Genomic DNA, 16,786 nt, shown 5'->3' with positions numbered 1-16,786 from the left:
CCGGATCTTCATCAAAATCAAATCATTTCATCCTTGCCACACACCCAACCATATCAACCAAGTTTTGACCAAATCCGTCCATAACTTTTTGAGACATCATGCTATTCATATGTCCTTTTTGGTCCTGTCTGTCAATGGTGACGAATCACTTTTTTAAAAAATTCTCACATCCAGGTACGGATCTTCAAATAAAAAAAATCCAATCAAATTGTCCTTGTCACACACCCAACCTGTCCACCAAATTTTGTTTGAATCTGTCCATAACATTTTTGAGATATCCTGCTCACAGAGACAGGCAGACAAACAAACAGACAAAGAAATAAAAAAAAAATCACTCAAAGAATGACACTTGGCAAAACAGAACGAAGTAGAACAGCATTCGGAACAGCGCTTACCTCTGCCAGGCTGAACAGTTTATGTTTTGTATCCCATTGATAGACTGGATCTGAACCAAAATCGCATTGGCTTGTTGTTGTCACCTAACCAACTCAAACCGACCTACTTTTGTCATAACTTGTCAACAACATTTTAAGATTTAATGATATATATATATATATATATATATATATATATATATATATATATATATATATATATATATATATATATATATATATATATATATATATATATATATACTTACATATATTTAGTTTTTGGCCCTATCGATCAATTTTAGAAATTAGGTCTGTGTTGACCTTTTGGACCTTAACAATAAATGGTGGTTGAATTAATTGACATGATATGCAAGTCCTGTTCAAATTTCAAGTCAATCAGATGAAAATTGTGGCTTTTAGAGAGTGCACTTAAGTTGTTGAACTTTAGCCAATGTTGACCTTTTGCAGGCCTTGCATTTTCAAAATCGGACGGGGCTGATAAATCGGCCTCGTCATGTGGGGTGAGGGGGCTGATTTTTGCCCATGGGGCTGATTTTAAAATTGCTTCAAAATGTTGTGAATTAGTTTTTGTAAATTGTTTTAACATGTGGTCCAAATTGACGAATGTCTGTACAAACTGAACTCCCAATGAATCTGAATAAACTGAGCCTAATCCTAACTATGTAATTTCAAAATGTACCTTAAACGGCCCTTCTTGGGGCCAAACACAAAGTTCTGAGAAACAGAACTTTCTGCTCAATCACAGTACTTTCCCACAATCCTTTTCATTAAAAAGTACTACAACTAAGTTGTCTTTGTTGTTGTGGATTATTACCTGTAATGACAAATGTTCTGACAATTTGCATGAATGATGTGCCGGTGCAATACATTACACGTATGCCATTGAACTGGGAGCATTCAAGTATTACGTACACAAGTCCAACCCATTTCTCCCCTTGGACTAGCCCACTGTGTTCAACATATACATGGGGATAAATCTTGCCTTTTCACTGCCATTACCTCGTCATGTAGGTTGTACTTGAATGTCCACACCTGGATCCACCAGTAACATAGTAATAATGTCAAAAGATTTATTCTCGTAACAAATTTAAAAGTTTATTCGCTGCAAAGCTGAATGACCAAAAACAAAAATCTGAACAGTCGCAAATTTAATGAGTTTATTAATTCATTTCTGTCTCAACAAAACTAATTTATCTGCAAGTATCTCTCTCCAGTCCAATAACATAACAGATACATGTGTTCAGTACATTCTGCCAAATACTAATTAACTTTAGTAGGTTTAGTATTGATGTAAATCTTCAGGCAGAAACCCCCAAAAGTCATTATCATCAGACTCATCAGATAATTGTGAAAGAGATTCATCCCTTGAGCTACCTGAAGATAAGTCCAACACAACAGTATTCTCATCTGTGGAGATGGCTTCAACGATGTCATTGTCCGTTTCTCGCATCCAAAAGGAAACCAATGGTGTTGAACAAAGGTGTTTTGTTTTGCCATACAGGTAATCTTAGCTTTTTAAAAAAAAAATTTCACAGCTTAATTTTACGGGGCCGATAAAAAGACCCCCTGAAAATCGACCACCGGGTCGATCACGGGAGCGAGGCCGATCGGCCCTGTCAAAATGCAAGCCATGCCTTTAGCATATCAGGTATCAGGAATGGAAGCATGCGCCGGAGCAGTGCATCACTATGTCCACTTTCTGCCGGAACTCCAGGGGCTTCCATCGAGCCATCCTCTTGGCAGATGCCTGGCCCATCCTCAGCTTCTTGAGATGGCGATCAACCTGCTACAACCGTGAGGCACGTGGTCAGCACATTGGCCACCTCCACTCATGAGGCTCCCTTGCTGAAAGAATCTGGTGAGCAGGATCAGCGTCAGGAAAACGAGCCATATGTCCATATATCTGCTCACGGATGATGCAGGAAACAAATCTCATTTGAGTCTCTCTCAGCAACCGCTCATTTGACACAAAATCCGACCAGCGATAGCCAAGGATTCTCCGAAGAGACCTGGTACCAAAGGAATTAAGTCTCCATCTCAGACCCCTGGTCAGGGTCCAAGTCGCACATCCAAAGAGCAAGACTGGAAGCACCAAGGACCGAAAGACTCGGACATTCATCCTCCTGCACAGGCACTGACAGCACTACACCCCGTGAGCCAGTGAATCCATGACTTCCCAGGCCTGATCCAGACGTTTAATGACCTCTGGCTCACAGCCAGCAGAGACATGAATATCACTGCCAAAGCAAATGAATCTCAACATGACCTCAACATCCTCACCACAAAAAGGTACAGATAAGACAAGATAGCAGCATCCAAGATGTCACTGAAAGTATGGATCTTAGTTTTGACCTAGGAAACCTGTAATCCCAGCGGCTCTGACTCCTCAATTAGAACCTCGAGGGCCCCCAAAACAATATTGAGAGTCTCCGCATAGATGACTTCGTTATCTGCGAAATCAAGGTCAGAGATCTTGACATTCCCAAACGATGCACCGCAGCTTGATCTCTCCAGCATCCTCCTCAGAATCCAGTCCAAACAAGCACTGAAAAGTGTGGGGGCCAGTACACACCCCTGATGAACTCCAGTAACAACTGGAAATATGTTGGAGAAGGTATCACCACATCTCACAGCACTCTTAGTTCCAAAGTATAGTCAAACATCAGATTTATCAGTTTTGGTGGCACCCCATGAAGACCAAAAATCCTCCAGAGGGCATCCCAATTCACTGAATCAAACACTTTGCAGAGATCAACATAGGCTGCAAGCAGCCCCTGCCAAAACTCTCGTCTGTGTTTGGTGAGGGCCCGAAGGGTAAGGATGCGGTCAATCGTTGACATCTTTGGTGTAAAGCCTGACTGCTTTGGGCACTGGTGCTCAAGCAGATGGTGGCAAACGCGATCAAGGATTATTTGAGCAAAGACCTTGCCCGGCACTGAGAGCAGCGTAACCCCTCAGTAGTTGTTGCAGTCCTCGTGATTACCCTTCCATTTCCAGAGAGGGACAACAAGGTCCCTTTTTCAGTCAGTTGGGATGATGCCTGTGTTCCTTGCAGAGCACAGAACTGCATGCAATGACATGAGTAGGGCATATCCACCAGCCTTGACAAGTTCAGCATGGATGGCACAGATCCCAGGAGGTTTACCCCATTTCACCCGGTTCACCACAGTCTGTTTCCACAAACACAGGTGAATCACAGTTGATTGGAGAGTCAGCAATTGGGATAGTAACACCCCTGACATCCAACTCGACAAGTGGTGGATCAGCCTGGTACAGCTGCTCAAAGTAACCAGCCCAGCGAGCCTTCACTTCGTGGAGGGTAAGGGAAAAAAGCATGTGGACAATATAGGGTTTTAATCACAGCAATATGTACAGCAAGGATCAATACCATTTTCAAAAGAAATACAAATATTTATGAAGAAGACACACTGCAGAGCTAACCCGAGACAAAGTTATACAATCTTATCCTACACAAGCATTACAGGTACCATCAGACACACACACCCGAGGAAATTAGAACAGTGAGAAAGATGAGAGAAAGTACGAGGTGTGAACGACTTCTGTGGTACCTGGCGTGGGCAATGAGCCCACGCTTCCCAGTCGTTTAGGAGGGGAGCAAGAGGGAAGAAAACTGGAGGTGTTTCTGGTGTGTGAGGAGATGCAAAATGAGATGCAATGAAGTGCAGGTGGGTTGCATAAGAGGAAACATGAAGAGGCGCGTATCTGTAGTTACTCTTTTAGCTCTTGTGCATCCACAGCAGATGATACAGCAGATTGGAGAGACAGAATATGTAAAGTGATAGCCTATCATGGTGTGTGAGAAAGCCTGTATGTGTAATAACTGTCTATTGTCGGTCTGGCATTCCGCCCGCTCAGCGCTCTGCTTCGCCTTTCCCCTCGCGCCGCTGTTCAGGTCGAGAACCTCCTCCTCATCCAGCCCTCTGCACTCAGAAGCAGCCACCTTGCACCCAAATATTTTCTTCCCTCTTGTAAATGACCAAGGCACGGAGACTGACTGCATGGATACTGACCGGCAAAGGCTGACTCAAGACTGACTGACTGTGGCGGACTGTGTCTCAGATGATCCTTGCACAGCTATTTTATTGATGTTGGGGAAAGGAGCCCAAATTCAGATCAAAACACTCTGTAGGCATTCCCCAGCAACCACATTCATGCACAGACACTTTCCCAAGAAGTATCCCTGCCCCTGTGAGGCTGTGAAGCCGAAAATGGCTTCATTCACCCATGAACTCAGTGATGCGATGCAGCTCCAAGATCAACATGGGGTGCAGGTTTTTGGGAGCACTTTCTGACCATGAACGTGCACTCGGCACAAAATGAGGGTCGCTATTTAGCGAAGCGTCAGGGCTATCTAGACAATGTGGAATGGACCCCAGCGCATTCTTGTGCTCCGAGCCACGTGCCAATCTTTACTGACCTCAAGCATCCATAATGGTGGGTAATGTCCATTGTTCCGCGATATCCCTGAAGGACAACGGTGAGCGCCTGGAGTTCCGACTGTGGCTGTGGCATTTCTTAGTGGCGTGGTGAGGTGGGTGAAGCGCTGTGGAGTTTGTGGTGAGGAGGTTGAAGCATTTGTAATGGTTGTGGTGAAGAGATTGAGAGTAGGTTATTGTGGGGATTTTTCAGAAGGCGTGTGATGGTCGTATGAAAGTTGCAGCGTTGTGGTTCGAGGACGGAGAAGGTTGAATCAAAGTGTCCATTGGGGAATGGCATGCAGTTTGAATGGGGTTTTGGCGGCATATGCAAACGAAGCTCTCTGTTCACGTGCGGTCTGTGGTGTGCATACTTGCATGAAGGAGAGGTCAGATGCACTTTTCCCATATACCCACGAGACATGATGGAAGGGCCAACTAAAACAAATACGATTGAAAGAACTGACTGGGGACAGCTATATGTTGTGTGCATTTGCCTTGAGGAGCGATGGTTTTGCAGAACCACAACTCTGTGTATATATATATATATATATATATATATATATATATATATATATATATATATATATATATATATATATATATATATATATATATATATATATATATATATATATATATATATTGTTGTGGTTACCAAATTCACAAACCACCATTCAGGTCCCTTAGGTGAGGTATCTCGGTAAGTACATGTGTAGTTAGGCCCGAACCCGTTGTCTAGTGGGAATACATGTCATTTATGCGTGCTGCGACTCTTCAGGATAGCCGTTTTTCTTTTGCTATCTTTATTTTGGACCAACCGCCATGATTACCACCACAACCACAACATCAACCACCAACCACAACGCCGCTTCACCACAACCGCCACGACCTTCCCGTCACACCTCGCAACCGTCGCATCGCCACCGTTCTTGCCCCGCTGTGGGTACCGGTGTTGGACTCGTGCAGGGCGCGCGCCGAACAGCGTGTACAAAATCACGGATTTTGTGCTTCAAAAACGGATCAAAAACGACACACGCCCACTTTTTGCCGTCCAATCGGTGAGCGAGGGGCGAATTGGCCCCGCCCCCAGGGCGATCGATATATGCAAATTTATGGATCAAAAAGCCTTCACGCCCACTTTTTCTCGGGCCAATGGGGAGCGAGGTGAAAGGTCGAAGGGAGGGGGTCAAAGATGAGAGGGCGAAGCTACGGGGCTGATAAAAGGACCGTGTTCGTCAGTCCAGAGAGTCCAGAGGCGGAGAGTAGGAGAGTCCAGAGGCGGAGAGTAGGAGAGTAGGAGAGTCGGAAACAGAGAGTCAAGACTTCGCGGGCGGTGGAAGGAGCTGGTCGTCGTGTGCGTTGGAGTCGGAACGGAGGGGACGGAGCTGTGGAAAGGCAGCGACACCAGACGAGGGGGTGCTCGCGTCGGGAGCTGCACCCCAGGGAGGCCGACAGCGCGACCTGGCCGAGGTGGAGACGCTCGTCGCGGGATAATAAAAATCCTCTATACCCCGAGCATCAGCAACCCCCTCCTGTTTCCCCCCGCGCTGAGATAGTGCGACCAAGGGGGCCCCTTTCCCACCCCCTACCAGACACTGTCCGCGAGGCCCGCGGAGTTGAGGCGCCATCGCCGCTCCGTGTCTCATCACCAGACGGGTAGGCGCGACCCGGTCTCGGCCTCAGGCCCGCCTCATCCTTGAGGGTATTCTTTCCTTGGTTTTGGGTATGTGTTGTCGGCGCCGTCTGTGAAGTAAAATTGTATAAGTGTTGCCGTGTGCTCGGTAGTCGGTATTAGCTCTGCATTGTGTTTTCGCTTTTACATTTGCTTTTTGTGTAAATTACATTGTGTCTTTTCTGTGTGCATTTGGTGGAATTGTATATGTGTGCTCCCGTGTGCCGCGAATAAATGTGCTTTATTGTTGAACTGTTTCCCGCTTCGCTTCGTCATTTCTTTCTTTGAATCCTCATCTTGCTTCACGTAAAGGGTTGGTAGTGGGCTGAATACGCCCGATAATTAATCGAACCGTCGAGGTCGACGATAACACCGCTCGGTTATTCTGATAGTACGGAACGGGTCGCTTAAGTGGCCCGTGTCCGAAGTCGACCTGCGGCGAGGTGCGATCGCCCGGTCTACCCTCCGCGTGGGTACTTAGGTAGGTCGAATTCGGCGAGCAACCCTATCTCACGCGGGGGCTGATTGGCTCGATCGCGGTGAGACCGAAAGGTCCACCCGTGACTGGTTCCCGGCGTTAGTCCGAGAGGGTCACGACTGGATTGTCCGTCCGGTGGGCGACGTGCCGCGATTCGAGTTACGTGGCCGTCAGCACGCCGGCGGGCACGAATACCGCAACAATATATATATATATATTCTTTCTTTTTTTTTTTTTGTATTTTTATTTATTTATTTATTGGCATAAAATAGCTGGCCATTCCAAAACATGCACATGTATGTACAGTCGGGCCCAAAAGTTTGCATACACTTGAACAGAATACAGTTGACTTCCATTTATATCTCTTTTCTCCACAATAATCATAATTCTTTCCATTCCGAGAACAATTTCAACCATTCTCCCTTATTTCTATCAAAGGTTTCTGCAACTTTTGTACTTTGGATGATTATATTCACAGTTTAATTTATAATGTGACAAAAATAGCGGGTCAAAAGTTTACATCCAGCACACTCTAATATTGTCTAATACTTTGTTGCATAGCCTTTAACCTTTAGAACTTCAGTCTTGCAGGATAACCATCAATCAGCTTCTTTCAATTCTCTGAAGGTATTTTCAAACCATTCTTCTTGACACTGTTGGTAGAGTTCACTCAAATTGGTGGGTTTCCTCTTTTGCACTCTCTTTTTCAATTCCGTCCACAGATTCTCTATTGGATTTAAGTCCGGGCTTTGAGCTGGCCATTCCAAAACATCAAGCTTGCTCTGCTGAAGCTATCCAGCAACAAACTTGGAAGTATACTTTGGGTCATTGTCATGTTGGAAGGTCCAGCGACGTCTGAGGTTCAGCTTTCGAGCGGACTGCTTCAGGTTCCCTTGGAGAATTTCCAAGTAGTCTTCCTTCTTCATGGTGCCATCTATCTTATACAGTGCTCCTGGACCACCACCAGCAAAACATCCCCATAGCATGATGCTGCCACCACCATGCTTCACCGTGGGTATTGTGTTCTTCGGTTTGAAGGCCTCTCCCTTCTCTCGCCAGATGTACTGTTGGTCATTGTGACCGAAAAGTTCCAGCTTGGTTTCATCAGACCAAATGACACTCCGCCAGAAGCCTCCATCTTTGCCCTTGTGCTTTTAGTCAGGAGGCCCAATGCAGAATAGTGTACGACCCTGCTGATTCCGTGTTTGAATAGTGCAACAGGTGTAAATTGACTGTCCAGACACACAGAAACGTGAATCAACTTGTTGCCAACTCTGGATATGGATAGTATGGCCGCCATGACAGTTTACAAAATGGTCGCCATTAAATACACTTTTCGTCATATTTCAGCCGCAAATTGACATGAAATTACAAAATTAGGGTCGATTTCCATGTTTTTGAGCATGCCTGAGCTGATGGGAGTATAGAAAAAAACATTGCTCCATCCATTTTCTAAAAATAATATGACTTGTTTTTCACTATATTATTTTTAAAGAAATGTTCAGGCTCGAATTAGAATGTCTGATTATACAAACCACAATCAATGAATTTTACAACTTTGCTATAAAATGAACCTAAACTACATAACTGTGTGTTTTTCTGTTACCCAGGACTAACTGAAAAATGAAAGCCGCAAGATTTCTCACAGGGGGTTCAAGGGATCGAGAAGAAGAAGAGCATGTAGACTGGAATAAATGCTTTATTTGCCAAGACAGTTCAAAAACTAGCAAGTCAACGCCACTTCGAAAGACTACAATCGTTGGTGTGAAAACTGTAGCTGAATGTTGCAAAGAAAGAGAGAAATATAATGACGCTAAATATGTTGACTCATTCTCAAGAATCAGAAAATATTTTGTACTGGAGCACGTCGAAAAGATTCAATGGCACAAATTCTGCTATAGTGACTTTACTCACGCACAAAAAATAGACAGACTGAAGTCAAGGATTCAGCCACAATCTGTGACTTACGCAGAAGAGATACCCACAACATCAGGTTCCTCAGAGAAATACCATGTCCCAAAGTCACTAAGATCCGCGCACAGCGCTATGGATTGGTCAAAATGCGCTTTCTGCCAGACTGACATTCCTGGAAAAGCTGGTGTCCTGACAAATGTTGAATTTGATCACACATCATCCAGGATGCTTAGTTTGGCCCAATTTGACCCCACCATGCGTCACAGGTTTGCAGGTGTTTCAGACTTGATGGCAGCTGAAGGTAAATATCACCTCAAGTGTTATGTTTCTTTTCGCAGAAAGTATAAAAAGGAGAGTGGAGAGAAAAACCAGTCTCCTGAAAGCATCTGTTTCAGAAATGTGATGAACCAGCTTGAGAAAGAGCTGCAGAAGGGACATGTGTTTACCCTGAAAAACATCTGGGAACACTACAGCATGCTGTTATTGAATGATTTTGGAATTGAGGCTGGAGCCTACAAAAGCTACAATTTCAAGCAGAAAGTGGAGGTTCACTTTGGTAGTGACAAGGTGACATTCGTGCAGCCATTGGATGTCACAAAACCCCTTATAGTTGCGTCCTCAACTGTGACAAAGTTTGCCATGAGAACCGCCGTGAATGATTTATCTGAAGAAGGTGAAAGTTCTGAAGAAGATTAATTGGCCCAGTGCAGTCTGCCTCATCATGAGAACGAAATCCTTAGCTGGATCTTCAGAGTGGGCATAAAGATTTACAGTGACGTAAAACACTCTCCAGGGCATAGCATTATCGGTGGACTGAACACAGAAAATGCAGAGCGAATTGTACCTGAAACCCTGTACATGCTTGTAAAGCTTCTTTGTGGTAGTGACAGCACTGACAAGATGGACAATGAAGAAGCGGATGAGACAGATACCAAGAACAAAGTTCTGAGCATCTGCCAAGACATTATTCATGTGGCTTCAGGAGGCAAAAAACTGACCCCCAAACACCTGGGCCTTGGCCTTGCTCTTCACCAGGCTACACGCTCAAAAGAGCTTGTCAATCTTTTTCATGCAGCTGCACACACAGTTGGGTACGATACAGTGAGGCGCATTGACACAGCAATTGCCAATGATGTTATACAATGCTTCCGAGATAATGGAAATGTCATGATCCCAAGGAACTTTCTCAACATCCCAACTACCACAGGATATTTGAGATATTCTAATGACAACATTGACATAATTGAGGAGACGCTGACTGGGTCTGGCACTTTTCATGCAAGTCAGTGTGTGGCCCTCAGACGCAAGGGAGAACAAGAGCCAGTGATGGACATTCAGATTAAACCTGGCCGCTCCAAAGTTCTCAGTGCCCCTCCTGAAATGACAAGCGTCCAAGAGGCCAATATGACCAACTTGATGCCAGACCTGTTTTGTCTGAACCACTGCAGCATACATGGTACTCACCCCGTTGAACAGAAAATCAAAGCAGCCAACACTCAGGAGCTTGCCTGGATCTTGGCCAGATTGCATCAACAAAATAATCAGGCCGTTCCAGGCTGGAGTGGCTTTAACCAGAAGATGTCCACAGTTGAGCCACCAGTGACAGTCATCGGGCCAATGCCGATTCTGAATGCCCCAGCACATGACTTTGACACGCTGTGGACGGTTCTACAGAAATGCCAGGCAATGACAAAGAAGATTGGGGAGAAGTACACTGTCATCACTTTTGATGAACAGCTTTACTGCAAAGCAAAGATGCTGAAATGGGATAAGAACGGCTGTCAGGATCTGGTCATCATGCTTGGAGGATTTCATATCCAATTGAATTTCACGAAAGTACTCGGACAGTACATGGATTCGTCAGGCCTGGAGAACATTTGGATGGAAAGTGGAGTCCTTGGTGGAAAGGCATGTGAACAAGTAATCAAAGGGAAAGGGTGGAACAGTGTCATCCGCGTTCACAAGTTGACTTTAGAGGCACTTTGGTCCGTTCTCTGGGCATGCTTCACAGCATGGGCCAAAGAAAATGACAAGCTCATCCGGGATGACTTGAAAGGTGCAGCTGGAAGAGTTTCAGATGCCTTTGCCAACAAAGATGATAGAGGAATGAATTCCTCTTTTGGAGAACTTTTGTCTGAGGTGGAAGAGGTGCAGGTCCTGTTTCAAGAGTTTGAAGCTACTTGTTCAGAAAATGCCACCTTTAGATTCTGGAGAACATACATGAAGTTGATCTCAATCCTCTTGAGGTTCACACATGCTCTTCGTGAAGGAGACTGGATCCTGTTCCTGACATCATTTGCTGAAATGCTTCCCTGGTTTGCAGCATTTGATCATTTCCATTACTCTCGCTGGGGAGCTGTCTTCCTTGCTGACATGCACATGTTGCCGACAACAGCTCCAGAAGTGCACAGAGGTTTCCTTGCAGGAGACTTTGTCACAAAAGAAACAAAGCAGAAGTTCAATGAAATACCTGATGACCAGGCAATTTAACATGTGAACAAAGCCGGCAAAGTAGCTGGAGGTTTGGTTGGAATAACAAAAACAGACTCCGCCCGTGACAGATGGGCTCTCTCTTTCAACGAAAGAGCTCAGCTTACCAGAGACACAAAAAACATGTTCACACTCGCTGGCAGTGAGGAAGACGACGATGATGAGCATAACTGTGCGCATAAAGATTTCGGTCCCAAGAGAATGATCCAAGACCAAGAGTATGTGCTAAAGCTCATTGACCTATTCAAGACCCACAATCCATTTGATCGCACTTCCCCAGAATTAGTCTCAATTACGACAGGGGACATTGCCAGTGATGTTGTGACAAGTGATCTCTTGAATGCTGAAATCACTGGAAAGCAGCTCGTCATAGACTTCGTGGAGGACCGGTTGATCAATAAGACAACAAGGTTTCATGACAGAATCAAGTCTAAGAATCTGCACACTTTTGAGAGCATGTACACTGTTGAAGTCAAAGTGGGAAAGGAAAAAATGGTCACATTAAAGGCAGACAGAAAACTTCTGTCACGTGTGGTGACAGCAATGCAGGCAGGCCGAGACGTTGACATGAACAAAATGCTGGAGCAAGAGATATGCGCAGTTCCTCTGTCATTGGCAATGCCTAATGGCAGATTACGTCTACCTCTGAACAAAGCTGACCTTGGCAAGATTCTCCAGCAAGGCTTGCCAAACGTTGCTCCAGAACCGTTATCGACATGCACTATCATCGATGGCATGGCACTGATCCAGGCACTCGGGAACAGGATGAATGCTAAAACGCTTGGTGAATGGGCAGATTCTGTTGCAGATCATATTAGTCATGTTTTTTCCAACTATTGCTCCAGGGTTGATCTTGCCTTTGATCAGTATAGGAAGAAAACGATCAAATCAACAGCTCGAAGTCAGAGGATACGGGGCAAGAAAGCAATCAGAAGAGACGTGCAAACAAGAAGCCAGTCCATGGGGCAATGGAATACACTCATCTGCCTCGATGAAAACAAAGCTCGCTTAGCAAATTTTCTATGCACAGAGTTTGCAAACAAGTTCCAGAATCACGAACAGGAGCTGGTACTGAATGGAGGCTTCACAGATCCTGCAAAAGTGTGGACGTCGTCAGGGAGAGATGTCTCACACTTGTCATCTCCTGAGCACGAAGAGGCTGATACTCGCATTCTTCTCCATGCCAAGGAAGCATATGAACAGGGGTACATGCAAACTGTTGTTGTTAGCCGGGACACTGATGTCCTCATTCTCCTTGTTGCCTATCAGCCGCATCTCAGTCCCTTTCTCTGGATGAATGCAGGGACACCCAAAAAGCAACACTACATTCCCATTGACTCCATCAATATCCCAGATTCGCAGAGGGAGTCACTTCTGGCATTTCATGCAGTGACAGGTTCAGACAGCACAAGCCAGTTTGCTGGAATTGCGAAGCGCTCTGCATGGGCTGTCTTTCAAAACAACTCCCACCTGTTGAATAACCTAGGCAAAGAGGAAATTCCTGATGAGAGTGTGATTGCAGATGCCGAGTCATTTGTCTGCAGGCTTTATGACCCTCATGGCCAAGATAACTCAATTCAGCGAGTAAGATGTGATCTGTTTCTCAGTCTGACCAAAGCTATTGAAAATCTGCCTCCAACTCGCGATGCTCTGATTCTACACATCAAGCGAGCGCACTACCAGACTTTTGTGTGGAGAAGAGCCTTGGAATCTGAACCACATCTACCTGCACCTGAGAACTGTGGGTGGGAACAGGTCGTCAAAGATGGCAACGAGACATTTCAGCCGCGACTCATGACTGCACAGCCTATTACTGCTTACTGTGTAGAACTGACGACATGCAAATGCCGTGGGTCATGCTCAACTCGACGGTGCAAATGTACACGGAATGGACTGCCTTGCATGAAAGCATGTGGATGCAAAGCCCTTTGTAGGAACCCGTTCAGTGTACAAGCCGATCAATAGCTCTGAAAATTGTACTTGGGTGTTCTCACAACACTTTTCTCTTCTGCAAAGCAACGTAATTTTGTGTTAGAAAGAATCTGACAGCTGTTGAAATAACCTTTGACTGACTGTAAACCCATCTCCATCAATAGTGCTAAACATTTTCTTTTTCACATTTGTTGCTCGTATGTGCATTTTCAATTTCGTCTTTAAGTTGTCAATTATGTGAAAAGTTGTGATCCAGTACAAAAATAAAGCACAAAATAGTGTTCCTCGTGTCAGATTACATAGTATTTCACAATCATGACAAATTTCTGGCTAGTACAATTTGCAGTAAGAAAAAGACTAAATCTGATGGCGGCCATTTTGATTACTGTCATGGCGGCCATAATATTCAGATGCAGACTTGGCAACAAGTGGAACTAGACTTGGTCATGCCTAGACTCTTCAAAAACACCAGTTGCACCATTCTAACATGAAATCAGCAGCGAACCTATTTTCTAGGCTAGCTACAGATTTTGGCTTCTAGACTATTTCTTGCATATTTCAACCTGGCTTTGCAGTGGCGTTTTTGAAGGAGGGGCTTCCTTTGTGCTCTGCAGCCTCTTAGTCAGTTTCGGTGTAGGACCCTCTGGACGGTGGACAGTGACACCTTCGTCCCTGAAGCCTCCAATTCTTGGTAGTCTTGGGGTTGAAGTGCACCTTTCTGACCAATGCCCTCTCATCGATTGCGTCAACTTGGACTTCCGGCCTGATCTTGGGAGGATTTTGGTTGTCCCTAGGTCCCTATACTTCCGCACAATCGTCTGGAAAGATGACCGTGGCACTTCTAATTGCCTAGATATAGCTCCTGGAGAAGTCTCTGACTTGTGCAACTGGATAATGCTCTTCCTCAGGTCTTGAGAGTATACTTTTGCCTTCCCCATGCTGGCTCAAGTGGAAATAGGGCCTGAATAGGAAACCTCGGCCCTTTATACAGCCATGGGAGCACGGGCTGGCCTATTACATAACAATTATAAACAGCAGAGAGTGGAGGACACAACACAAGTGATAGAAGGCCATTTCAGAACATTCTAGGCCTTTCGAAAGCCAATCATGCAGCAAGTCACCTTGGTGTATGTAAACTTTTGGGCCCGACTGTATGTACAGGACAGAATACGATACCATGTGGGGGCATTCTAAACGTTCTACCAACAATATACTCCGAATAGTGTAAGACGCCAAAAATACGTAAATTGAGAGGGGTATACAAACAAAAGATGCATTTATATATTTTCTTACCAACCCTATAGATTATACATGATACAGCACTGAAAAATATAAAAAATAAAAACCAAAATAAAAACCAAAAAAAAAACGTCGACTTGTCTTGGACAACGTACCACGTTCTCAGGATATTTTGAACGGCAGTTAAACGAGAGAATCTGGTTCAAGTTGAAACTGACATCATGACACAAAATAATATTACTGTTTCCCGTTGAGTCGCCTGGGAGATGAGATGCCCTCAACGTGCTGGACACAATTATATTAAAAAGGAGATATTTTGTATATTCTGGAGCTTCACAGAAAATCCGTCATTATAACGCGTACATAATTATTAAACTGTTAATTTACATGTCGTTATCAAGTTTATAAGACGAATATTAATCCTTTGTTTTACCACACGTGACGTCACGTCACGTGACGTGTCCAAGATGGAAAATGTATGAGCACGGACAAAATGCGTGGTTGGTTGGTTGGTTTTTTGTTGTTGCTGTTGTTTTTTGTTTTTTGTTTTTTTTTAAATAACATATTCATCGACGAACCGATTACAACACTCAGCTATTTAAAAACCCATGCAGAAACGTTAACAGTCCACAATCGATATATTTTCCAAAAAGAAACGGAAATAATTATATGCCCTTGAAAATGTTTTATTAACCATAATGAAATGATTCTTCGAATATATTATATTTCAAGCGCCATTTAAAGATTCAATGATCGTTCGACGCTTTCTTACTTGACGATTGCAAATTTAATTTATGTTTATCATTGTCGGGTGAAACGGCAGACGTACCAAATACACCGCCTGAGAACTCTTCTCCCTTGACAAATTAAATCCTCACGATAAAATCCGTATATTAAGTACTTATGATATTAAATGCTGTGTTTCTCACGATATTTTGTTGTTGGTGAAGCCATTGGTGAGGGAGGGTGGTTTTGAGAAGGCAAAATTATAAATAACAATCAAGAGTACCTTCCCGATGGACGATCTTGTTCCGAGCGAACGACACGTTCTTCTGACGCATACCCTCATTTTGGCGGTGTATAGGAAACTGACAGATCTACATGGCCAAAAATAAATAACCCGGATTTATTTAAATAACAAAAATAATATGGAATAGGCAAAGCCGAGAAGCGAACGTAGAATTCTTCTTACATTCGCTTCTGACTTTACCTATAACTTGTTCACAACTGTATACTTGCCAACTATACCGTGGTACATGAAAGCGCCGCACAGCTGATGATTTTGACGCAATTTCCGGTTACTTCGGCCTGGATTCGGGATCAGCGAACAAAGAATGTAAATCACGATTAAAAAATATTTTTGATGATCCGGGAGATATCTTTATTAAAATTAACTTTGGGAAAAAAATAATTGAAGAAATAAATAAACACTTCCGGTCATGATCTCCCGGCATGCATCATTCCCCATGACAAAAACCGGAAACAAAAAAAAATCAAAAACAAAACAAAAACGGAAGCAAAATGGTCATAGCCAACGACACGGATTCACAATTGCCAGGGTATTGTGTTGTTGTTGTTGTTTCCTATTCTCTCATGTGCACGCGTTAAGTAATATTCACAAGATAGAAATAAAACCCAATCGTGTTTATACACCGCACAGCGTTTAACAACAACCAGAAGCAAAAGGTCATAGCTAACGACACAGATTCCAAATAGCCAGGGGTATTGTGTTGTTGTTGTTGTTTTCTATTCTCTCACGTGCACGCGTTGAGTATGAAGCTCACTGTGTTCGCTAATAAGCGTGCATGAAGCAAAAACTTACCTACAGCTTAAAATTCAAAAAAACCTCACTGTTCTGGAAAACGTGGGGACAGAAACACTGGACTGTAAAATGGTGGAGACTTGTAATACCTTCCCCCACCTGTAGGTGGAGCTACATGATAGACATTTACATAGAGAAATTGCATGCCCCTCCAACGCCAAGACCACCAACAAAGATAAAAGCATCCCGATCCATTAATTGGGGTCATGCTGACCCTACGTAGCAAGCATACACACACACACACACACACACACACACACACACACACACACACACACACACACACACACACACACACGTACACGCACACGTACACACACGTACACACACACACACTAAGGGTAAACGCCTCTCCTTCCTTCGAAGCAAATGTCCAACCAAAAATATGTTAAGGGTTTTGTT

The 16,786-nt window shown here is 44.1% G+C and overlaps 1 protein-coding gene across 9 annotated transcripts in view; it reads right to left on the bottom strand.

The window, feature by feature from the left end:
* The window catches only part of LOC147024721 (sister chromatid cohesion protein PDS5 homolog A-like), a 197,904-nt gene extending 182,030 nt beyond the window's left edge, over nucleotides 1-15,874 (bottom strand). For 2 of the 9 annotated variants that reach the window (XR_015059167.1, XR_015059166.1), the window contains exon 1: nucleotides 15,572-15,874. Coding sequence is in view for 5 of the 9 variants with exons in the window: in XM_085884895.1 (XP_085741021.1) it covers nucleotides 15,572-15,631 (60 nt within the window). In the remaining 4 variants the exon portion in view is untranslated. Of the gene's footprint in view, nucleotides 1-14,717; nucleotides 14,976-14,995; nucleotides 15,022-15,571 lie in introns of those variants that run through there. The other 7 variants (XM_085884890.1, XM_085884891.1, XM_085884895.1 and 4 more) reach the window with 6 other exon arrangements.
* Nucleotides 15,875-16,786: the final 912 nt, after the last annotated feature.

The sequence above is a fragment of the Eptatretus burgeri genome, chromosome 6, assembly GCF_056783735.1.
Source record: "Eptatretus burgeri isolate ZD-2024b chromosome 6, Ebu_testis_v1, whole genome shotgun sequence".
NCBI classification, from domain to species: Eukaryota; Metazoa; Chordata; class Myxini; order Myxiniformes; family Myxinidae; genus Eptatretus; species Eptatretus burgeri.
Note: the sequence above shows the minus strand (reverse complement) of the source record. Positions and strands in the feature narration are given on the sequence as shown.